Source organism: Microcebus murinus, chromosome 10, assembly GCF_040939455.1.
Source record: "Microcebus murinus isolate Inina chromosome 10, M.murinus_Inina_mat1.0, whole genome shotgun sequence".
NCBI lineage: Eukaryota > Metazoa > Chordata > Mammalia > Primates > Cheirogaleidae > Microcebus > Microcebus murinus.
Window position 1 is genome coordinate 19,455,004 of NC_134113.1, and position 25,622 is coordinate 19,480,625.

The following is a 25,622-nucleotide window of genomic DNA, read 5'->3' on the forward strand; positions in this document are numbered from 1 at the left end:
TTTCTTTGCTTTATGATACGTTATATAATCCTTATAATACAGTGATAATGTGATGACCATTTATGAATTTATATTTTTTCCTTTTTCATATTTTTCTTCATAACTTTATTGTACTTTGAAATATGGTAGTGCCCAGGCTGAATTTTTTCTTAATCTGCAGTTATTTTAGAATAGATACTATGTCCCTCCTTCCTCTGGGTTATTTTTAATACTGATTTGGGCAAATAAAACTATAGGTTGGCTTTCATTTCAGCCAATGTTTATTCGGCTTCTTGGCTTCCTAGCTATTAGTTCTAGAATTATAAACACATGTTTATGTGTACTGTTGATTGTCAAATTGCTTACAAAGAAAGAATGATATTCTTGATTCTATTTATATTATTCCAACTATGATACAGTTTTAAAAGAAAGAAGGTTCATTCCACTTCTCCATTCTCCACTCCAGTTTGAATATCCCAAATCACTTGGCCTATCACAGCTGCTTACCAGTGCTGTCTGGTTGCTTCTACTGGTGGATAGGTGTGTGCTGCCAAAGAACGTGAATCCCAAGTTGTGGTTGACCCTTCAGCATACTATTTTTGAGTGGCATGGTGTGGTATTTGCGGGTTGAAGTAGAGTGGAGTAGTAGATTGAATTGGAGAAGGAGTACCAACAGGCTGTAGGCATGATAATAGCTCTTTCCACAGTTCATCCACCCAGTTGGAGATTTATTTGGATTTCCGGGCTTGTCTTTGTCAAGGCCAACACCTCTCAGACTATCAAGCTGATCATCCATGACATTCATTGCAGATTGTTCTCATGATCCCAGCAGATGTGGTCAATTTTAGAGACTAGGACTTAGGATTTTTGGAGACTAGAGAGAAAACAAAGAACAAAAGGAGTGTGTTAGCATTTGAGCTCAAGTCTTCAAGTGACCCCTTAAGCTCTACTTTTCTGAGGTTATTATGAGTACTCTGAGAAGGAGGTTTTCTATCATTGAGTTCCCAATCCACTTGGGTAGCAAACATATATTAAATTCCTTCTGCATGCCAGGGACTGTGCTAGTTACAACTAAGTGGATAAAAACACTTAAATTAATTTTGGGTACAGTCGTTTCCAAATAAGAGTTTATACAAAGTGCGGTGAGAACACCTGGGCTTTAGGTGTACTGAGGGCAAGACAGGCTTTGCATAATAGGAAGCATTTTATCTGGGCCCTGAATAGAGCAGGCATTCTTCGGCAGAGAAGGGAGTGAAAAAGACCATTCTCAGCAGAGGGAGGGGACTGCACACAGGGCTGGAGGCTCGGAAGTAAATCGTGTTTTCAGGGAACCAAGGCAATGGTTGCTAGCACAGGCAGAAACTTTGCTAAGGGTGAAATTGGGAAGATAGGTTGAGGTCATATTGTGAATGGTCTTTATTAAGGAGCTTGGACTTTATCTTGGAGGCAGGAGAAGGATACAGTCTGATTTATTTCTAAGGAACTTAGTAGAGGAATGTGTAGTAGGTGTTAGACTAGAAGAGGCTAGAGGCAGGAAAACCAGTTCATCCACTGCTGCCATAGCCCAGCAAAGCATTCCCGTTCAGCAAGTGTCTTGGCAGTGGGATGCCAGTGGTGGGAATGGTTCCAGAAACACGTGAGAGACACACTCAGCTTCACTTGGAGACTTATAAGCTGTTTGGGGAGAGGAAAGGGAGGAGAAATGCATCTTTCTAATGACAACGGAAGTGATGGAATTAACCACACTCACAGCTTCAGTGGGAGAAGCAAGTTTTGGGGAAGGAAACTTAGAGTTCATTTTGGGGTGTGTTGCATTAGAGATACTTATAACATACTGGAGGAAAGGCCCGTTAGGCACTGGACTTCGGAACTTGACAGCTGAGCCACTTTGCCCTCCCAGGCTCTCTCAGGAGGGCTTTGCTGAGGCCTGTGTCTCCTGAGCCACCTAGCGCTCAGCTGTCTCTTAGACTTTCACCAGGCCATAGGCATCTCAAGACAGACACTGTCCTGTTCACCTTTGTACCCCTAGTGATTACCTGGCACTAAAGGGACCACTCAAGAAATGCTTGTTGAGGGAATGAACAATAAGAAAGCTGTGACTATAAACACACCCACCATATACATATAGTGTCTTGGGATATTAAGGGGAACTTTATATCCAGCTTTATATAACTTTCGGCAGTATGATTGGTTATTCACAAGAATCCCTCTAGGCTTTTGGTACCAGAAATGTGCCTTTATGCAGAGTTGTATATACACAACAACTTTGCCTTTGTCATCCTGTTTAGAGCAAAACCTGAATTTTTTCCCCCTTAAGGAGGGGATGTGGGACTTGAAAATGTTTTCATTTTCAGGGTAATGTATTTGAATTCATAAAACTTTTTTGCTGACTGTTCTTATAAATCAATCTTTTATATGAGAGGCTTTCTAATTTGAGTTACTTTGAGGGTGAAATGCTTTTATGATCTGATTAATTACCCTCTAATTTATCTGTAGAATTTTTGTGTATGATGAACACAGAATTCACCTTTTGATAAATCAGACTGTCCATTAGTCTTTATTTTCATGTCACTGTAAAGCATTTTGTGTTCATTCATGGTGGATTTTTTCATTTATTGTTTGATTTTTGTTTTTGTTCACTTCTTTAATATATGTTAGAACAAGTGGGAAAATCTTCCCAAAGCTGTGAGGTGAATTCTCACATCGGGTTTAATTCAATTATAGTGATTGCTGAGTGGGTGTGCAAGACAAGGAGAACATGTGGACCTTGTCCTCAAGTATTTTTTTTTTTTTTTTGAGACAGAGTCTTGCTTTGTTGCCCATGCTAGAGTGAGTGCCATGGAGTCAGCCTAGCTCACAGCAACCTCAAACTCCTGGGCTCAAGCAATCCTGCTGCCTCAGCCTACCAAGTAGCTGGGACTACAGGCATGCGCCACCATGCCCGGCTAATTTTTTTTTTCTATATATATTAGTTGGCCAATTAATTTCTTTTTATTTATAGTAGAGACAGGGTCTCGCTCTTGCTTAGGCTGGTTTCGAACTCCTGACCTTGAGCAATCCGCCCGCCTCGGCCTCCCACACTGCTAAGATTACAGGCGTGAGCCACCACGCCCGGCCTAGGTTAATATAATTCTGAATTTAGGTTTGTGAAAGAATACTTTTGTGACTGTTTTTCCCCCATCCTATTTCATACAGTACACAAAATGTAAAGTATTTGATTTGTTCCAATATGTATGTGTATATCCAAGGTCTGTCTGGAAAGTATCCAGCCATTGTTAATGTGAGAACAGTTTAAAACACACGACATTGATATAACCTGGCAGCCAAGGAGGTTGGACTGTAATGTACATGTGTGAACAATGACAACTTCACTGTACTAGTCATTGGGGTGCTGGCTGTCATTGAGCATGTGTACTGTGTGGCCATAGCATTCAAAGTGACCGAGCTAGTAGAACCAGGAATCCATATCAAATTTTGTGGTAAGCTTGAACATTCCTGTGTGGAAACTATTCGGATGATTCTGAAGGCTTTCGGAGATGATGCAATGAGTGTAGCACAAATAAAAGTGTGGCAGAAACGCTTCAAAGATGGTCGAGTATCTGTTGAAATTGAGCCATGTTCTGGAAGGCCTGCAACAAGCAGAACACCTGAGAATGTTGAATGTGTATGGGTTAGGTTAAGAGACGCTGAGAGAACTGTGTGAGGTCCCAAGGTGCCTACTTTGAAGGGGACTGAGGGAATCATCATTATCCTATGTACAATGTTTCTTGTATCTTCTTCAGTAAATGTCTTTATTTTTCACATAACATGGCTGGATACTTTCTAGGCAGATAGTGTAGGTGTACAGGTGCATGCGTGTGTACACATATGTACAACTAGAAGTCTAACTGCAGACTCAAGTGCTTGAAATCTGGTTTCCATGTCTATTACTGTATGGAAATCGTTCTCCACTGACCTGCTAATTACCAACCGTTTGGTTTCTTGTCCTTTAATTTTGGTGTATGTCTGTTTTCTATCTTTGGAAATATTCCAGAATAACCAGTTTAAAAAAAGTAACGTTTTTCCTCTTGGTTTCTAAAACACTACTTCTCCTGACTATCTATATTGTCCTTCACTGACTCAAATTCATCCATCAATTGCTCAGTCAGAGCTTACCCAAGGCCTGGCCTTTACCACCATTCTGTTCTCCCTCTCTCTGTCTTCCCTGGCCTCATCATATCACATAGGTGTGTCAGTCACGTGATTCTATAATGCTATAGTAATAACCATCCTGAAATCTCAGTGGCTAAGAAAAAAAACTTTATTTCTCAGTCATACTGCATGTCCATTGTGGCTCTGTAGGGGGTAGGTGTAGAGGTTGTTCTTTCTTTAAGAAACTTATAATTTAAAGAATTTAGATAAACTTATAATTTAAAGTAAGACACTATATATGGAGGCAGTTGCCCACAATTGCCCAAGCTAAGAACTCTAGCCTTAGGCACAAAAACTACAACCACTCTTCCTTACCACCCTTATGGTCTCTGGCAAGAGGAATAAATGTCCAGGATTGGGCTGTCACCTAGTGGCTAGTGGAGGGTACTTCCCCACCCTTTTCACCACTCACAAATTGGTTGAATACCATGGGAGAAAAATCTTTCTCATACATATGAATATTCCCTTATACCCGCCTTTTCTTCTGTCTCTCAATTATTGTATAGTTACTGTAGAAAAACCTCTTCCTGCTTTTTAAGGGATATGTAATTAGAAACCAGCCCTAGGCAAGGCTGCTAAAGTAAGAATAGTTTAAGTGATGTACCTTTTTATCGAAGAAAAATCCGATACAAGTTATGAAATGAAAAGAATGCTGTGAATCTCTAAATCTTTTGTTAGAACCATGAAGTCCCTTTCACAATTTCAAAAATTCTTAATCTACTTTCTCTTTTGTAATTTTCTTTTTCTCTATTACCAGGAACTGAAAAATTATTTTTTCTTTTTTTAAAAAAATTTTTTCTTCATACCTTAATGGCCAGTATTAGAACAAGATTGTATTTTGTTTTTTCTTCCTCTTAAAATGGAAGTCCTTAGCCTTTTGGTTGTAGTTAAATAGGTTTTTACATGATAGCCTGGGAACCTGTCAGTTGGGGCATGCAGTAAAAAGTGGCACACAAGACCCAGAGCCTGGCCCTGCTTTGCTCTCCAGGCATATTTGGTAATTTCCTCACTCTGACCCTGTTTGTTAATATTAAATGACTTTTGTAAACGGAGCCAAGAATGTTACTTCCTTTGATATTAGAACAGCCAGGTTCTTATTCCTAGAGCTCAGCCAGCACCTCCTCCAGCAGATCTTCCCTGACCACCCACCCAGCTAGCCAGCTGCCCACCTCTCTTACAGTTCCGGTAGCACCTACCATGCTGAGCTAGTGAGTGTCTGAGCAGCTGCCTGCTGGCTGGGGTTGTAGAGTAGTTATCATCCATCCGTGCAGCTCACACACCAGCCCTGTAATACCAACAGAAGCATAAATCAATGACCATACTCAGGTTTGGGAGTTATGTGGATCCGAGTTTGAATCTTCAACTCCAGCACTCACTAACCACCAAGGGCAGTGTCAGGCATATGGTATACACTCAGTCAGGGATAGAAATTGCAGGAAAATGTTATTTATATGATCAAGTTAGAATATAAATGTGTTAGGGCAGTTCAGCTTCATTGATTTTTGACTTTTAATAGGCTGTACCTTTAGCATGTCTTTTATGTACAGCCTCTATGAGATTGATTCTCCCTAATGAACGGTGCCTGGGGGAAAAAAAACCAAAAAACAAAAAATGCTGTCATAAATCAATTTCCAGCAATAACTAACCTATGCATTGGAAATCAAGGATCAAGGTCGGATGTGCTATACATCTCAGGAATATATTAGTCTCAGATCCTTATCTAGGTTTTAAATTTATTTTAAATAATGTTAAGAATCCATGCAATTTTAAAATGGCTGTGAAATTTCAAAATAGCTTTTCAGAATAAAAGCAACTTGAATAGAAGAGATTAGGATAAAGGTATTTTCCCGATAAAATTTAAAAGTAAATTAGAATATTAAATTACTATATTTATTTCTTCTGTAGTAGTGATTTTTTCCACTCCAGGGAGCCCTCAAAGATTCTTGGTATCAGGGGGAGGGGTGGCAAGGGCAATATATGTAACCTTAACAATATTTGTACCCCCATAATATGATGAAATAAAAAAAAAAGACACTTGGTAGCCACTGTAAGAGGGCGGGAAGGAGCAGGGGAGGCTAAGGGTGGGAAGGTACCCAGTAGCCAGCCTACGATTCATTTTGCTCGGCCAACTTCCCAACATCCAGAACACACACACTGAGGCAGGATGGCGATGACTGTGAGAACTGACTTTTAGCGAGTGCTCACCATATGCCAGGCACTGTCAAGGTAAAAGAAAATAGAATCAGGAAGACACTACACACATATGCATGTGCACACACATATACCTATCAACAATTTGTGATAAGACCTGTGTTAATGGCCTGCGTAATAAAAAGGGAAAAAGACAGAAATGAAATTTCTAACTCTAAGCTCTAGTGTGTTGGCCTTCATAAGCTCAGGAAACTGCTTAGAAAATGAGTTTTGTATAGTCATGTAGCAAATAGAAGAGCTCAGAATGAGCTCAGGATCTCTTTGCTTCTGTTTATGGATTAAGAAAGAAGGCCATAAACTCTGATTAGAAGAGCTAATTCAGCAGAAAGATTCTGTTGTCCTAGATTCATGGTTTTCAGTCCTTTCCCCTTTTCCTGAGTTCTGAAAACCTCTTTTCATAGGAAGTTGTATGATATGGAGTCAGGACATAAAACAGATAAAGGATGATGTGGACTCCAGTAGGGGTGGAGAAGCCTGTTTGTAAAACTGGTTGATGCTTATGATGTTCCCTCTTAGATTTTTGACTGCCCCAGAAGTTTTGCCCCAAAGGTAGTTTTCCCGTGGAAGCGCTTCACACACCTCTGCTTAAGATACTCCTCCTAGGCTTTTGTTACCAAAGCTGTTGAGATACCCCACTAGCAGATGTGCTTGTCACTATTTCCAGCAAAGTTACATTGCAGAATTTTTTGCCCAATATAAGCAGATTGGTAATATTCTAGAACAAAAGTGACAAAACTATTGGCCAGTAGATGTGTTTTGTTTGTATACAAAGTAATCAAAAACATTTGAGCCAGCATTGAAAAACTGGGGAAGTTGGGGATTCTGGCCTCTCAGGAGATCTGACGGCACTTGATGGCATTGAGCAGTGGCTGCAGGTTTCAGATGGGACTTAAGGTATCCCGTTACCACCCCCGTCACTCCTTGTTTTTAAACAGCTGGTCTGCTGCATTCATCTGGGAAATCCATCTAGCTTGTTTAGGTCTTCCTTTTTTTTTTTTTTTTTTTTGATGATGCTGTTTTGCCATTTCAAGATTAAAAATAATACTGAGAATTTAAAAGTGCCTCTTCCTTGAGGTTCAGTTTTTTCATGTGTAACTCTCTTGTTGTTTGATAGTTGCAGTTGTATTCAGAGGCCAGTGTAGCACTTCTAAAATTGAATAACCCCAAGGATTTCCAAGAACTGAATAAACAAACTAAGAAGAACATGACCATCGATGGAAAAGAACTGACCATAAGTCCTGCATATTTATTATGGGATCTGAGTGCCATCAGCCAGGTAAGGGACATGGATTCTTTTACAATTCAAATGAAGCTTTAGAATGTTAAAAATTTATGTCATTGTGTTGGGAGAAAGGAAGAGGATTTATAGGGAGGTGAGTTGAATGGAACTTTTCTTGTTTTCCAGTCACTACCACTGGTTTAATATTGGTTGACGTAACCTAGAATCAGATCCAAGAACATTTACTATAAATGTGTTAAAGAAATGCTGTATCTTTAAATTTTTAAATTTTACTTATTTACTTACTTACTTTTTTTTTTTTTTGGAGACAAGGTCTCACTCTATTTCCCAAGGTGGGGAGCAGTGGTGTTATCATAGCTTACTGCAACCTCCAACTCATGGTCTCAAGTATTCCTCCTGCCTCAGCCTCCTGGGTAGCTAGGACTATGGGTGCGCCACCATGCCCAGCTAATTTTTCTATTTTTGTAGAAACGGGTTCTCGCTATGTTGCTCAGGCTGGGCTGGAACTCCTGGCCTCAAGCAATCCTCTCACCTCAACCTCTCAAAGTCTTAGGATGACAGGTACAAGCCACTGTACCCAGCCTGGTTTTTTGTTGTTGTTGTTGTTGTTTTTTTAATATACAGAATCCTTTGCATTTTTTGTAATGTTTAAAACTAGGACTCCATTTTTTAAAGTCTGCCAGAGCACCCTGAGAGCAAACAGGGTGGAGAAACAAGTAGGAGATAACACTTAAGGGTAATTTCACATCTTCATGTGTCAAGTGCTTCTCTCAGTCTAAGCAGGATGAAGACATTTCTGCCAGTCGTTTTGAAGATAATGAAGAACTGAGATACTCGCTGCGATCTATTGAGAGGCATGCACCCTGGGTTCGGAATATTTTCATTGTCACCAATGGGCAGATTCCATCCTGGCTGAACCTTGACAATCCTCGAGTGACAATAGTAACACACCAGGTACATGAATATCACAAGGCTGTGGTTTCCCGTTTTCTTCTTTTAATGTGATATGGGGATCTCCATACGTTCATTCTCCTTACCCTTCTGACCTCCACTTCCAGCTTTCCTTGACTCTCTTCTATTTCCTGCCCTTCCCTCCTTCCAAAAACCCAGTCCAACCAAATCAAATAACTCTCATTCTCTCATTCATTCTCTTTCTCTCTTGGTTTTTCCTTTTGTTGTTTTTGTCAACAGGATGTTTTTCGAAATTTGAGCCACTTGCCTACCTTTAGTTCACCTGCTATTGAAAGTCACATTCATCGCATTGAAGGGCTGTCCCAGAAGTTTATTTACCTAAATGATGATGTCATGTTTGGGAAGGATGTTTGGCCAGATGATTTTTACAGTCACTCCAAAGGTCAGAAGGTGAGTGCCTCAGAGGAGGGGATGCTGAGCATGGAAGTCACTTAGGAAATCAGTGCATAGACTGCTATATGCAAATATGATCAAGTAAGCATTTTTGAATGCTAAGCTCAGGAGAGTCAACAATTATGGAATAAGAAAACTATAGTAGGAAATTGGCTTCCCTGCATTCTTTCCTGCATTCTCAGACACCCAGAACCCAGTCTTTTCCCTTGACTCTCTAAATTTTCTGCTACAACAACAGAAAAATAAAATCACTATGAAACACAAAATCATGTTTAGAATGTCAGCAAAATGACCAAAATAGAAAGTTAGCTCAAACTCGTGCCAAAAGATATAGATGAAATTTCATTTAAGGCAGCCCATTACACTCTGGCTTTGTGGAGAGGCAGGATGGAGAAGTGGTTAGGAGCACAGATGCAGGAGCCAACTGTTAAGGATGTCCCTGGGCAGTGACTTGACTTTTATGTTATCTGTCTGTGTAGTGGGGAAAAGACAATAACCCAGGAGTGTTGTTAGAAGGATTCAGTGACAAGTTAAGAGACTTATCACCATAAGCTTATAGATTGTAAAACCCCATAACTTTAAGTGCTTATAGGGCTCATTCTCCTGTTCCCCTATTCATTTACCTCCTCTGTGTTAGACTGTAGGGCTGCAAAGTTGAGCTTGTGGCTTAACGGGTTAAACACAAAATCTGTGACTGTGTACAGTGCCTCTTCTGTGGAGGGGTGTGCCCTGGCGCTGAGGAGTGTAAGCACAGGTGTGGGAACACGTTTAAATCAGACAGATGAGATGGGGAGACACCTGTCTGAATTAACATGTGTTGTGAAGAACAAGTAGGAATTGGTTTAGGTGAAGAAAGACATTCCAAGTAGGTGGAATGTGCAAAGGCAGAGAGACTTTGAAAGAGGAGTATTTTTTAAATGCTTTTAATTGAAAAAGTAACCATGTACTTACTGTATCATTCATTTTGAGAGCAGATGAGTACTCAGCTCAGAATGCTGTGCTGATTATCACACGGAGATAGAGAAGGGTGTTAAGAATTCATCTGCTTCTTCTCAGCCTTGAGACAAGACTATGCATAAATATACTTGTGAGTTACTGATAGTTATCACAGAAAAGCAGTGTCTGTGCCTACTTGCCACCTGCTTGGACATGCTTTTGTACTCCTGGCTAAGTCTGACATGTTACTTTATTTCAAAGTAAATTATAAGCCCACATTGTGAGAGACTAATCCATGAGTTGAGTCCATGTCTGCTTTCCTCGAGTAATGGAGAAGAGTAAATGTGCTCAGTAAGAACCATCAACACAGCAGGATCTGAAAAACAACTAGGCACAGCCAAATTGAGAGCAAATATGAATGTCAACCCTTGGAAAATATGACCTTTCTAGTTTTTTGTTTGTTTGTTTTTACGAAAAGAATCCTAATTCAAGAATAAAAAGTGTTAGAAACCAGAAATCACTGCATTTTCTCTTTGGTTTACTGTAGGTTTATTTGACGTGGCCTGTGCCAAACTGTGCCGAGGGCTGCCCGGGTTCCTGGATTAAAGATGGCTATTGCGACAAGGCTTGTAATAATTCAGCCTGTGATTGGGATGGCGGTGATTGCTCTGGTAAGGATGTGTTAAATGTAATTTGTTTATATTTACAGAGCTTTTTCATTCTTAAATCATTGTTGAACATGTGCTATAGATATAAACATTCTTCATGTATTGAGACAGTAAGTAATCCATAGATTCTTTGGAGATGGTGGTTGGAGTTTCCTTGTGGCCTAGTTTGTTCATATTATCCATTGTTCAGGGCATTTTCTTATGTTGGCCCTGCACTTGAAAATGCATTTTCTTGTTTTTTAAAATGTGAAAATCTGGAATAAGCTTAGTTGTTTAAACTCAAGAGCCAGAATCCCTCTCACTGGTTATTGTTTTCTCTCTCTCTGTATTTCAGTGGGTACAAATCTTAACTGGTTCTTATAGGAGCTCATGGCTGGTAGGTACTTTTCAATAGCAGATGATGCTAGGTCACAGAGTACCTAAAGAGATGCAAAAGAAATGTCTTATCTCCTTAGCAGCTCTTCTCCCTTTCTTATATACTTATATTTGGGCTTGATATTAGCAGTTTTTTACATTTGCTTTCAGTTTATAAAGCATTAAATTTATAGTGCGTTATCTATTATCTACTTCAATTTCTTGGTCCCCTAAGACAGAATTTGCACAAATGTTATCATCCCCATGTTCCATATGAGGAAACAGATTTAGAAATGTTAAATATTGGAGGAAACAAAGCTTTGAGCTGGATTTCAGTCCGATCTGTCAGATCTATTTAAGAAAATACAAGCAGCTGCACGGAGAGAGTGCAGATATGCAAAGTAGGTCTGTGCAGACCAGAGGATTCAGCCCCTGGTAGAATATTAGTTTGATAATAACAGGTCAATACTCATGTTCAGACATGTTTTTGGCAATTCTGACAGTCACGTTTTTAAGAATAATCTCTTCTTGTTCCCCTGTTCCTTCATACCTGTCTGCACATGTCCCTCACCCCCGTCAGCAAATTTGAGGCCTGTACTTATAGGTTCCATAGCTACGAGGTAGGAAGGCCTGGCCATCCCACCACTGCAAAGCGATACTCCCTTTTCAGTTTATTTTCTTCTTAAGACACATGAAGTCTTCTACTAAAGAATGGTGAACCTTTTCTGACTGGAATTCATGCATCAATCTTGAAAACATCAGTAAGAAATAAGAAACTGTCTTTTAAGTATCACAAGAGTCTGTCTTCCTTTCCGCCCTCCTACAGGTAACAATGGAGGGAGTCGCTTTATTGCAGGAGGCGGCGGGGGTACGGGGAGTATTGGAGTCGGACAGCCCTGGCACTTTGGTGGAGGAATAAGTGGTGTCTCTTACTGTAATCAAGGATGTGCAAATTCCTGGCTCGCTGATAAGTTCTGTGACCAAGCCTGCAATGTTTTGTCCTGTGGGTTTGATGCTGGCGACTGTGGGCAAGGTATATTTATTGCCATACAAATGTATTAAAAATAAGAGGATAAAAATCCTTGACAAGTAGAGTTTTGGGTGGTGGTGGCGACTTAAAGTAATTATTCTTAGTGTATCCCTTTTCCAGCCTTGTATCCAAACTAATTGTAAATTGAAAGTAAGAGAAGGACACAGATCTTCAGAAAATAGTAGACAGTAAAGATTTCATTTTTTCCTGTTATTGCTCCAATCTGGTTTTTTTTTTTTTTTTTTTGGGCGAAGCAGATTATTTACCTTTCCTGAAAATATGTGATGAAGGTTTAATTTGGAAACAATAAAAGGAGATACAATAATTCATTAAATAAGAACAGTTCGAATATTGGATTTTGTTGATAATTATTAATGAAAGTTGTTTTTTCTTCAAATGGACAAAAAAGAAAAGAGATGGAAATTGTTAACTGAAATTTTTTATTAAGAATTGTGCCATATCTCTTGTAGTGAGTCAGGGCCAACATTTCACATTAATTATTGTAACTTCCTCAGATAGTAAAATGAATCCTATACCAGTAGCTATTCTATTAGAATTTCTAATTATTTTGGAATTAATTTAAAGTCACTCTTAGTGAAATCTCAGATTCAAAGAATTAAAGAAAAATGAGGAAAAATGCCTAGTTTTAAAAAAATCATGTTTGTGTTTTTTTCCTCTAGATCATTTTCATGAATTATATAAAGTAACTCTTCTCCCAAACACGACTCATTATATTATTCCAAAAGGTGAATACCTGCCTTATTTCAGCTTTGCAGTAATAGCAAAAAGAGGAATTGAAGGTGTCTATAGTGACAATCCAATAATTCGACATGCTTCTATTGCCAATAAGTGGAAAACCATCCACCTCATAATGCACAGTGGAATGAATGCAACCATAATACACTTCAATCTCACCTTTCAAAATAAAAATGATGAAGAGTTCAAAATCCAGATAACAGTAGAGGTGGATACAAGGGAGGGACCAAAACTGAATTCTACGATCAATAAGGCTTACGAAAGTTTGGCTAGTCCCATAACACTTCTTCCAGAGGCAGAAGTTCTTTTTGAGAATATTCCAGAAGAAAAACGCTTCCCAAAGGTCAAGAGACATGATGTTAACACAAGTAGATTTCAAGAGGAGGTGAAAATTCCCCTGGTAAATACTTCACTCCTTCCAAAAGAGGCCCAGTTGAGTCTCAATCACTTGGATTTACAACTGGAACAGGGGGACATCACTTTAAAAGGATATAATTTGTCCAAGTCAGCCTTGCTGAGATCAGTTTTGATGAACTTACAGGATGCTAAAGTAAAAATAAATCAAGCTGTAATAACAGATGAAATAAATAACAATTTGGCAGCCCCACCAGAAAAAAGGGTTCACAAAAGCAGCTTGCCAAACAGCTTGGGAGCATCTGAAAGATTACAGAGGTTGACTTTTCCAGCAGTGACCATAAAAGTGACTGATCACTACCAAAGTCAGAATCCACCCCTAGACTTGGAGAACAAAGCAAGATTTGTATCAGAAAGTCAGACCCCAAAAGTAGTAGGTAGGAGTGTGTCAAAAGAAAAACTCTCACCTCTGACTGTTCCACTGGAAAACCGTGTGACAAAAGAAAAAATCACAGGGAAAGAAGAAGAGAAAAACAGAATGGAAGAAAATGCTAAAAATCACCTAAGTGTTAATAAAGTATTACTTGGAAGAAAGCTGCAGCATTACACAGAAAGTTACCTGGGCTTTTTACCATGGGAGAAAAAAAAGTATTTCCAAGATCTTCTTGATGTAAGTTATATGCAGCCTTATTCTTCCTTTACGCTCAGGAAAAATGAATAACCTTGTAAGTGATAATACAGTAACAACTACCACTTACTCAGCACTTTCCTATGGCGGTCACTGAACTAAGTACTTTCCTTCCATGGTTTCACTTAATTTACCCAATAACCCTAATAATAAAAATGCCATGTGAAGGCATTTACTATTGTTATCTCCATTTGCAGTTTAGGGAGCAGCCCTACTGTGAATAAGTAAGGGATTTAGTCAGGAGCATATCCTAAGGAAGTAGGAGAACAAGGATGGTATCCTGTCTTTACTTGGCATATCAAATCTGATACCGTTCCAGCTTTACTGATGAAAAAAATCCCTGAGGTTCAGTTAAGTTCATTAGTTTCCCCAACATTACAAGAGCAAGTCAGTGTGAACCAAGCCTCAAAGTCGGAGTACTTTTTTCTCTTCCCCTGTACCATGGCTTCCACCATGCCATGGGCTCATTTGTATATCTCCAGAGAGCTGTCACTGTGCCAACCACTGGGGAATGCAGGGTGACTCAAACACAGTTGCTACTCGTGAGACACAAAGACCATTAAGGAAGATAAATGTGTGGGCAGATAATTGGGCAATGAGATAAATGTCTCTGTTGCGGTATGGGCAAAGGGTCCAGAGGGAGAACTCCTCAACTTTTCCAGGAGGTGTGGGGGAAGGCATCCATGAGGAAGTGCGCTGTGAGCTAACCTTTGAAAGGGGGTGGGAGTTGACAGACCAAGAAAAATCATGTGGTCTAGGCTGGGTAGTGAAGAAGCACAGCCACAAGTGGGTGGTAGGCTGAGAGAAAAAAGGGTCAAGGGGAACAGGAACTACAGCTTGTTCTTCTCAGTGTTTTTGGAAGGGTCTTGTCCTGGCACATTAGGAATTCACTTAATTGCTGAGTGAAGGACATAGTTCTTCCTTATGTTCATTTCCTCACCTTTTTCACTTTTCTCTCTCTCTTTTTCTAAAATTTTTTTTTACAAAACACCATAGGCTAATGGTAAAAAGTACAAACAATTCAAAAACATACAGTTAAAAAAAAAAGGGAAAGATACTCTTCCTTCCTCAGTCTCCCTCCTCAAGAGAATCACTCTTAATAGTTTGGTGGGTATCTGTCCAATATTTTTCTATATGTATGCAAACATACCAGCTATATAGTTTCTGGTTTGTAACAGTGAAATTACACGGTGCATACATTTTTCTGCATTTGCCTTTTGATTTAGTAATGTGCGGGCAAACAACCCATGTTGGTGCCATTGTTCTTTTTAATGGCTGCAAGCTATTTCTAGTGTTTTTGATTATAGTGTTGGAATAAATATTCTTGTGCTTATTTGTTACACTTGAGTAGGTTTTTATTTCTGTAGGTAGAATTACTAGGTTAATGGGTCTGATGTGAATAAATTTTAAGTATGTCCTAAAATGATGCACCACTTCATACTTCTACAAACAGTATACAAGAGTGCTTGTTTCTCTACAGGCTAAACAACACCAGTTAATATCAGTCTCTTTACATTGTTAGCAGTTTGAAAAGAAAAGATATTTCCTTTTCTGTAAAGTATGTTCGAATTCTTTGCCAATTTTCTTTGTCTATTTAGTTTTGCCTCTTACTGGTTTTGATTTTATAATAATACTTTTATGCATTGAAGCCATATTTGTTTCTAGTCCTTGTATTCAAAACTCAAGGACTTGCTGCTTTGATGTCACCTGCAGAAATAAATCGATATTGAAAGTACTGTTAAATTTCTATATAAATAAATTTTTTAAATGTTGCATTGAATTGGCTCTGAAATCTCAATGATCAATGACCAGTCCTTGAAGTATACCCTATAAACAGACCACCATCACACATCTGTTCTCAAGCCAATATTGGTGATATTTGCACTGATGTCCAGTTTAGTCCTACTCTTCCAATCCTTAAAGTGATCTGTTAGCATGCATTTCATTTGCTCCTCATGGAGAGTTACTGAGTAGTTATTACCACATTATATAAAACTGTACCTTTATCTCTTTTTAACAAAGTACTTTTGTCCACTAAACATAACACCAAGTTACGTGGACTTCTCTTTTCAGGAAGAAGAGTCATTGAAGAAACAATTGGCATACTTTACTGATAGCAAACATACTGGGAGACAACTAAAAGATACTTTTGCAGATTCCCTCAGATATGTAAATAAAATTCTAAATAGCAAGTTTGGATTCACATCTCGGAAAGTCCCTGCTCACATGCCTCACATGATTGACCGAGTTGTTATGCAAGAGCTGCAAGATATGTAAGTCTTGCTTAGTCTGGAGTTGCTTGCATATATTCAGAGCAAAGGCTACTTGAAACTTGCATATTTGCTGTGCTAAATTTATGGCTCTAATATTTGATGATGAATATGTTAAAAGTATTGTCTAAATAAGCGGGAAGGAAAAAATCTATCTCCATAAATGTTAGATTCTATACAAACTTTGAATATCCAGAGCTCACTATATGTTATATTTGGACAGGTTCCCTGAAGAATTTGACAAGACGTCATTTCACAAAGTGCGCCATTCTGAGGATATGCAGTTTGCCTTCTCTTATTTTTATTATCTCATGAGTGCAGTTCAGCCACTGAACATATCTCAAGTCTTTGATGAAGTTGATACAGACCAATCTGGTGTCTTGTCTGACAGAGAAATCCGAACACTAGCTACCAGAATTCACGACCTGCCTTTAAGTTTGCAGGTGTTGTATTGTTTTATTCTAAACTTTGTGACATTTTAAATGAAAATCTTAATTCTGATGAAGCCTTTCCCCCCTACATATTTCAAATTAATGCAAATAAAAATAATTCTTAATATTTAATGTGGGTAACTAGTCCATTTTTAGTGCCAGAATTACAACCAAATGTGAAGTTTGTATTTTATGAGATTACTTTTTGTAGGTTTCCAGTAGGGATTGATCTTGTATTATTTGGAGTAGAGCTAGACCATACCTACATATACATTTCTTATGACATGTTCATTCTGGGGCTTCAGGTATGGCTGACTGGAGCTCTGAGACAGGCCAGAGGGTGAGACGGCACCTTCTAGTCCCAGGAGCAGGAACTCACTAATGGAGGGTGCCAAAATGAATCTAGCTACAGTGCATCCCTTCTTTGATCTCCTGGACCACCTTGTGTAAAATGGGTTTGTCACAAGCCAGGATGTTCTACTTTGAGATGAGGATGAAGTGTTTCTGTATTTGTGTTGTCTCATTCTTCCCTTTTTAGGGTGCTTTATCTTAAGAATCAAGTAGTCAAACTCGCTTTGAAGATAGCATTTAACTGATTTTTGGAGAATTTTATAAAATTTTTATTTTTAAAACCACAGTCATTACTTACAATGCACATAACAGGTTTATCTTTTTATTTTGCTTTCTTAGGATTTGACAGGCCTGGAACACATGTTAATAAATTGCTCAAAAATGCTTCCTTCCAATATCACTCAGCTAAACAATATTCCAGCAACTCAGGAAGCTTACTATGATCCCAATCTGGTAAGTGGCCTGTGTTACTTTTATGTACAACAGAAAGTATATCTTATCAGGTATTATTTACACCATTTCTACATAGCATTTCAAAAACTAGAGGCAGGCTCCATGTTTATATGTCTTTGGTACATGTGTTGTTGTTATTGCAATAATAGCACAGATAATCTAGAATCATTTATATCTATCTTGCTTTGGAATTCCCCCCCCATGGATATGTAAGCTAATATTCAAAATACTGCTAATATTCTACAAATAGATATCCTATTCATGAAGAATGGCAGAAAATAGCCCCAGGATATTCTCACTGGCCAGGGAAAAACAATCGTGGAGTTAAATAAATATCAACCAAAGAAATATTAATCAGATGGAATACCATTGTTCTTCGAAGCTGAATTGCTTTGATGCTATCACTTTCTCCATCTTACCAATGGGATGGTGTGCAATTTGCACACAATGACATTGAAATGCTATTTGGCTGAAGTAATTAGAAGACTGTTGATAGCAAGAGACATCCCAGTTTTGGAGAAGTAGGAATGTGGAAAAAACACATGCATCTTAGAATTGATAAAACAAAGATATAATGCAGCATATAACATTTACAATTAATTTTTGCTGATACATGGAAAAATGCTTACACAATAAAATTAGGTGGGGGAAAATGGGTAGTGTCATATACACAGTATGATTTCAACTGTGGAAAACTTAAGCCCTTCCCCTGACACACACACACACACACACCCCAGACACATACACCCTACACCCCAAAAGATAACAGAAATGACAGTAAGTTAAATAACAGGTAGTTTTTAATATCCTTTTTCCACATTAGTATTATCTATATTTTCTCCCATCCAAGTACTAACCAGGCCCGACCCTGCTTAGCTTCTGAGATCAGACAAGATCAGCTGCATTGATGGTGGTATGGCCATAGACAACATTAGTATTGTCTATTACTTTCTATAATAAATAGCTTTTGCTTTCATAATCAGAATAAGTTATTTTAAAAAATTTACTATCTTGGCCGGGCGCGGTGGCTCACGCCTGTAATCCTAGCTCTCTGGGAGGCCGAGGCGGGTGGATTGCTCGAGGTCAGGAGTTCGAAACCAGCCTGAGCAAGAGCGAGACCCCGTCTCTACTATAAATAGAAAGAAACTAATTGGCCAACTAATATATATAGAAAAAATTAGCCGGGCATGGTGGCTCATGCCTGTAGTCCCAGCTACTTGGGAGGCTGAGACAGAAGGATCGCTTGAGCCCAGGAGTTTGAGGTTGCTGTGAGCTAGGCTGACGCCATGGCACTCACTCTAGCCTAGGCAACAAAGCGAAACTCTGTCTCAAAAAAAAAAAAAATTTACTATCTTGCAAATCTTCAAGCCATATATGTAATAAATAATTTATAATTGACTACAGATAAGACACCTGTGACTAGAGAGAAAAGTAATAGAGTCACTTAAAAATCTGATTGCTAAAAGAAAAAAGCCATTCATTTAGCATTCATTGTGCATGTCAGGGACCGTGTTTCTCACACATGTTCTCAGAGTGGCCACTGGAAGGTTCATACATCTTCATTCATTAGCAGAATAATATTTTAGTGTTTGCTAATTTCTGGCATGAGATTTAGAATCAGCAAATATGCTTTGAGGGCTAAGAATTAAATAAGTAAGCCTACTTTGCTAATGATTATAATTTAGTCTTGAGGCTCATGCAGATAAACTGTTTAAAGCATAAGCATTAGTTATACCGGTAGCATTAGCTAATAGTACTTGTGTGAATTCTTAAGTAAGGTATAGGCTTCATTACTATAATTAACTGTGATTACACATAGTGTAAAGAAGTATTACCTAATTAGACTATAAGAATCACAAGTTAGCTTATGAGTATCATAAACTAGTTCATTATATTTTGTGTTAAAGATTTTCTTTCTGAAAAAAATTGTAACACCTAATTAAGAGTTTTAACAGCTAATGTGAATTAATGTGTGATTAAAATAAAACTTTACAAAAATAGGTGACTAGCCAGTGGGTTGTAGTATGTCAATCTAATCATTTATTTAATTTTATTTATTTATTTATATTTTTATTTTTTGAGGCAGTCTTGCTCTATTGCCCAGGCTAGAGTGCTGTGGTGTCAGCCTAGCTCATAGCAGTCTCAAAATCCTGGGCTCAAGTGATTGTCCTGCCTCAGCCTCCCGAATAGCTAGGACCACAGACTCGTGCCATGACACCTGGCTAATTTCTATTTTTTTGGTAGAGATGAGGTCTCAGTGTTGCTCAGGCTGGTCTCAAACTTCTGAGCTCAAGCAGTCCTCCCACCTCGGCCTCTCAGAGTGCTAGGATTACAGGTGTGAGCCACCAAGCCTGGCTGATTTTTAAAAAATATTACATTAAGATATTTACCTTGATTACTAAGTCTTCTGGTGCCCTTTAAATATTGCAAGTGAGTGCCTCAGTTGCCTTACCCTAGTCTCAGCTCTGACGGAATGTCTTATCTACTTGTATTTTCTCACAGCCACCAGTCACTAAAAGTCTAGTAACCAACTGTAAACCAGTAACTGACAAAATCCACAAAACATATAAGGACAAAAACAAATATAGGTAAGTTAGTACATACATTTTCCCTTTGTTTAGCTTAAGAATAATTTCCCTTTGTTTAGCTTAAGAATAATTACCAAAGTCTGGCATTTTCATAATTTTACAATATTTTATCTATTAAGCATTCTTCTAAAATTTATGTGACATTGTTTTCTTTAGTAATATGAAACATTACGTTGTTTTGTGGATATTGAGTCTACTAACATCTTAAAAAATGATTTTCTATTGAAATTTAGTTTTTTTGTATCCACATAAATATTAAACTCTTTAAATATGTTTTGATAATTAGGTTTGAAATCATGGGAGAAGAAGAAATTGCTTTTAAGATGATTCGTACCAATGTTTCTCATGTTGTTGGCCAGTTGGATGACATAAGAAAAAACCCCAGGTACCAATTTTAAAAATTATATTTAATTATACAAATAAAAGGCAGTAGGACTATAGAAAGAAGGGAGTGGCTTATTTCTGTATGGAACAGATAGAAGACCCAACAGTTGAGGTAGTGTTTGAGCTTAAGGTTGACTGAGATAGTTGCGAATTGAGGCAGGGTCCACCTCACAGAGGACTAGCCCAGACTTCTAAAAGTTGGCCAGCATCAGCTGTTCAGGAAGGCTCAGGGGCAGGCTGCATCCTGCCTGGAGGTAAAGCCAGGCAGCTGGGACTCTCACAGTGTTTTTTAAAAGGTGCTTCTAGAGCAGTTGTTTTTGTGGTTAGATTTATCTTAGCAAATCAAAGTAGAGTTCAGATTAGCTTATGAAGAAAAAACAATGCTTACCATAAATGTGAAAATTGATCCAATAAACTCCAGCCATCCTTTGGAAATGAATAAATTTTCAGGTTTACATAAGCCTTAAAAATTTCCAGCTAGGCCCCCTAACTGTTGCCTTAACTTTAGTTTGATAAAATTGGCTAAAAATATGCATTTTGAGGTTTTTTTTTTTTTTTTTTTTACTCTTTTACTTTAGTGGGAAATAGGCATTTTGCCAGTTTTCTTGGAGGAAGAAAAGACATTGACGTATAAAAATGAATATTTTTAATTTCTGAGTCTCATGTATGCTTTTGGAAGTCTTTAGTTTTACCTCATTTAAATTAGGATTTTAATTTACAGTCAGAGATATAAAGTTTTTAGGTATTGTAAAGCCATGGTATTTTTTCTATAAATCCCATTCTTGTTTGGAAGAAAAAGAAATAGGAATTTTGAGAAAAATTTAAATATCTCTAATGCTTATTTAATCTCTTTAGTAATCCAATAAAATACTTCATTTCTTATAAAATAAAAAATAATTCCCACAAGCCAACCAAACAGGAAACTACAATAATTAATAATTACCCAGCTTACAGCTCTCTTTGCACATGCTGTTCCCCCCACCTGAAATGTACTTCTCTCATTTAAAAAAAAAAAACCTCTCAGTTTTTAGGAATGAATTTTGACGGGGGTACAGAATTCTTGCCACTCTATTGATGTGCGCTCTCAGTCATTAGTGATCTGTAGTACTAACGTGAGAATTTGCAGTTTTTAGTTGTAGCTTACGCTTTTATGTCTTTGTACCAGTTTGAAAGTTGTTGGGTGAGAGAATTTATAGATGGGCATTTTTGTGGTAATAAGGGACAGGGCTTTAGTAAAAAGACACTTGACAGAGCCAGGCCTTTTCCACAGTTTGTGTGGCCTAGCTGCTTCTTGTGAACCTGAACAGGTTTTATCTTTTTTTTTTTGAAACCCTAAGTCTGAGTTCCCCACAGATCCTCCTCTGACTTCTGGAGCCAGCCTTGGGAGCCCAGATTTTATCATTTTTACTTTTGTTTGTTTGTTTGGTTTGTTTTTACTTTTATGGGGGCTATTTGAAGTCAGGCATGGAAACTAGTCTCCCAGCTATGGGAGGCTGAGGCAGGAGCATCACTGGAACCCAGGCATTTGAGACTGCAGTGAGCTATGATTTGCCACTGCGCTCCAGTCTAGGAGACAGAGTGAGACCCTGTCTTTAAAAACAAAAGAAAAAGAAAAGAAACCCAGCCTTCTCACTTGAGCTTTAAGGACATTTTTTTTTTTTTTGAGACAGAGTCTCGCTTGTTGCCCAGGCTAGAGTGAGTGCCGTGGCGTCAGCCTAGCTCACAGCAACCTCAAACTCCTGGGCTTAAGCAATCCTTCTGCCTCAGCCTCCCGAGTAGCTGGGACTACAGGCATGCGCCACCATGCCCAGCTAATTTTATATATATATATTAGTTGGCCAATTAATTTCTTTCTATTTATAGTAGAGACGGGGTCTTGCTCTTGCTCAGGCTGGTTTCAAACTCCTGACCTCGAGCAATCCGCCCGCCTCGGCCTCCCAGAGAGCTAGGATTACAGGCGTGAGCCACTGCGCCCGGCTTTTTGAGGACATATTTATCCCATTAACAAGGAGTCTGAGATAGGCAGTAACCAGGCTTTGTTTTTGGCTGACCTCCTCAGCTTTGCTGCCCTCCTGGTTGTGTTGGCTTCATCCTTGGGCCAAGATCATTAACACATATTCAAGAACTTTAACACTGATTAAACGTTACCATCTAATAGATGGCCTATCTTCAAATTTCCGCAGTTGCCTCTAAATGCCCTTTATAGCGTTTGTCTATTTTTTGCTTGTTTTTAATCCAGGGTGCAATCAAGGCTCATGTGTTGCATTTGGTTGACATAGCTCTTTAGTATCCTTTAATTTAAAGCAGTTCTCAAGTTTAGAGAATAGGTAACAGACTTTCACATACTCATCACTCACCTTCGACAAGAATCAGTTTATATTTGATCTTGTTTCATCTAAACACACCCCTCCTTCACCACTACTTCTGATTAATGTTAAGTAAATCTCAAACATTGTATCATTTTATCTGTACATTTTTCTTTATGTCTAAAAGAAGGATTCTTAAAAATATAACCATAATACCATTAGTACCCTGAAAAATTAATTATTCCTTAATATGATCAACTGCCTGGTCAGTGTATACATTTTCCCAATTGTCTTTCATAATTTAAGTTTGTTGGTTTGAAGTGGTAGCAAGTAAATTCGTTGAAATTAAATCTATAGGTTTCCCCTCCATCTCTTTTTTTAACCATACAATTTTTTGCATGTGTATATGAAGAAATCTGATTATATATTCTATACATTTTTTATACTTTGTACTTCTCTGATAATATCCCAGTTGCTTAACACATTTTTATGTCCCCTATATTTCCCATAAATTGGTAGCTGGATCTGAAGGCTTTTTCAGATTTGTTTGATTTTATTTATTTTTTTAAATTTTGGTAAGTCTACTTTAAAAATGTTTGCAATCTCTACCTACCATTTTAATGGGCCCTCAGTTTAGTGACTTTTGCCTTGAGGGAAACTTGAAGCAAATAGGGAAGCACCACTGTAGTCTGCTTTTTGCCAGAACTCTAGCTTCTTACAGCTTGATTGGAGACATATTAAGTATTAATAGAAATCATCAAACTCAAGAATCAGTAGGTATAATCTGTTTCTCTCCCTCTCTCTCTCTCTCTCAATTCTCTACAGGACTATTCTTCTTAATATAACTAACAATTCAGAGAACTTGGTTTTAGGTATTTACTAATTTTTTTCTAGCTGCTAACAAAATATTCCAATGAGCTTACACTTATTGAACACTTAATTCAGTATGCACTAAATGGAAATCATTAAATTAATTTACTCCCATAGCTCGAAGGCTCTTTTAAGATTATCTACTCTAGTTCTCCTGTTTTATAGGTGAGGAATATTTAAAGGAAAATTTTACTGAATATTACTATTATTCCCCCAGAGAATAATGTCAACAAATGTATCAATTTGGGACATAAGTCCCCTTAAAATATATTTGGAATCCACATTCCTTGTTTTTTTTTTTTTAGGTTAAGGTCATCCTTATGATAACCAATAACCCTGGTTCTCTATTATTTCAGGAAGTTTGTTTGCCTGAATGACAACATTGACCACAATCATAAAGATGCCCAGACAGTGAAGGCTGTTCTCAGGGACTTCTATGAATCCATGTTCCCCATACCTTCCCAGTTTGAGCTGCCAAGGGAGTATCGAAACCGTTTCCTTCATATGCATGAGCTACAGGAATGGTAAATTCTCATGTTTTATATATGTATGTGTGTGTGTGTGTGTGTGTGTGTGTGTGTATGTATGTATATATGCATACATATCTATATTTTAGGGTGTTGAAATTTTTTTAATGTGTTTTTTACTCTGTAATTACTTTGTAAAGATACAGATAATTTTTATTGAGTTTAATATTTGAAAAATAGTGGCATTTTAAGGGATTTGAAAAAATATGTAACTGAGTTTTCAGTTAGTTGGAATGTCATTCATTTTTTGAACCATTTGTTGATCAGTGCATAGGTGAAGGGCAACACAGGTATGGAGGAGCTTGTTGTTTAGTATAAAATGAGAAGTATGTGAAGGCAGTATGGGCTGAGCTGTGATTAAGGGAAGATGAACTTTAAGAACATTAAGTCCTCAAGGGAGAATCTCAAAAAGTGGTGAGGGGAACAGTGAACAAGAGTCTGAAGATGAGAATGATCAGGGCAGTTTAGGGTCTAGCCTGTCAGCTAGAGAATTCATATACTGACAGAGCAGAAAATAAACCTGGAAAGGTGTTAGGAGCCACTTCTTTCAGTGCCTTAGCAACCAGACTGTCTAGTTAGCCTTTATAACCAACTGGGAAACTATAATTATAGAGTGAAAGATTGATATCTGGTTAAGTATTGTTTAGAAATTATTTGGTAGAGTTGTGAGGGATAAGAAGATAAGCATCAAGGACAGCATTTTTTAAAACTTGAAATGAAAGTCATATAGCATATAGTAAATCATCTTAAAGTATATAATTCAGTGGCATTTAGTACATTCACAATGTTGTGCAGCATCTCTCTAGTTTGAAAATTTTTCATCACTCCAGAAGAATACTCTGTACCCATTTAGCAGTCACTTCCCATTTTTCTTACCCTCAGGCCCTGCTAACCATTAATATGCTTTCCCTCTATGGATTTGCCATTCTGGATATTTCCTATAAAAAGAATCAAATAACATGTGACCTTGTGTGTATGTCTTCTTTCACTTAGGGGGACAGCATTTTTGATGTGTAGGAATAACCTGGGAGTGCTATAATGAGTGCTGTTTTAATCTAGTTATGGGAGTGGAAAAGAAGAGCAAGCTTTTAGAAAGGAATAATGGTCTGAGCTTAGTAACTTACCAAATATGATGTAGCCAGAAGTTAGTTGAAATTTTAAGCCTGGTTGACTTAGCAAACATGGTACCTTGGCCTGTAGGGATGGTGGGAAGGGTAGCTGGTTGTCGCCGTGTGTGGTAACAGCAATGCATGTAAGAGAGAGTTGGCAGTCGAGAGATGGGTACTGGAGCTAGGGAAGCCTAGTTCAGGAAATCATTTTTTCACAGAGCTTATGGAATCATGATCCAGGATAGGTTCTCAACAGGAAAGAGTTCAGAGAGAGTAGCAGAGAGTTAAGAAAGGAAATTTGAGGGTGTTATACTTAGAGGGCCTGAGGAGAAAAAGAAACTATCAGAAAAGGTGCTTGAAGCAATTCCTGATTATCTAGGGGGGAAAATGCAAATCACACTGATAAGTTCATTGTTTTTTCTTTCTACTATCCTTAATTTTCATTCTGATGTTTGTTCAATCAACTAATTTATTGAGTATTTACTGTGGGAATAATCACTACCATTATTGAAGTAACAAGCATCATATTGAAGCTTTTTTCGTGTACATTCTCATTTAACC

The 25,622-nt window shown here is 38.0% G+C and overlaps 1 protein-coding gene and 1 long non-coding RNA gene across 2 annotated transcripts in view; one reads left to right on the forward strand and one right to left on the reverse strand.

Moving 5' to 3' along the window:
- GNPTAB (N-acetylglucosamine-1-phosphate transferase subunits alpha and beta) overlaps positions 1 to 25,622 on the forward strand; it is a 71,379-nt gene that overhangs the window by 39,128 nt on the left and 6,629 nt on the right. The window contains exons 8-19 of the mRNA XM_012772656.3: positions 7,496 to 7,657; positions 8,396 to 8,575; positions 8,813 to 8,983; positions 10,470 to 10,593; positions 11,771 to 11,977; positions 12,655 to 13,754; positions 15,846 to 16,045; positions 16,266 to 16,485; positions 17,164 to 17,277; positions 19,780 to 19,865; positions 20,152 to 20,250; positions 23,782 to 23,949. Coding sequence (XP_012628110.1) covers positions 7,496 to 7,657; positions 8,396 to 8,575; positions 8,813 to 8,983; positions 10,470 to 10,593; positions 11,771 to 11,977; positions 12,655 to 13,754; positions 15,846 to 16,045; positions 16,266 to 16,485; positions 17,164 to 17,277; positions 19,780 to 19,865; positions 20,152 to 20,250; positions 23,782 to 23,949 — 2,831 coding nt within the window. The remainder of the gene's footprint in view (positions 1 to 7,495; positions 7,658 to 8,395; positions 8,576 to 8,812; positions 8,984 to 10,469; positions 10,594 to 11,770; positions 11,978 to 12,654; positions 13,755 to 15,845; positions 16,046 to 16,265; positions 16,486 to 17,163; positions 17,278 to 19,779; positions 19,866 to 20,151; positions 20,251 to 23,781; positions 23,950 to 25,622) is intronic.
- Positions 766 to 19,752, reverse strand: LOC142873342 (uncharacterized). The gene is made up of 3 exons (XR_012921394.1): positions 19,668 to 19,752; positions 5,367 to 5,455; positions 766 to 853 (listed from the first exon to the last, which is right to left on the reverse strand). It is a non-coding gene; the product is annotated as an uncharacterized LOC142873342 (long non-coding RNA).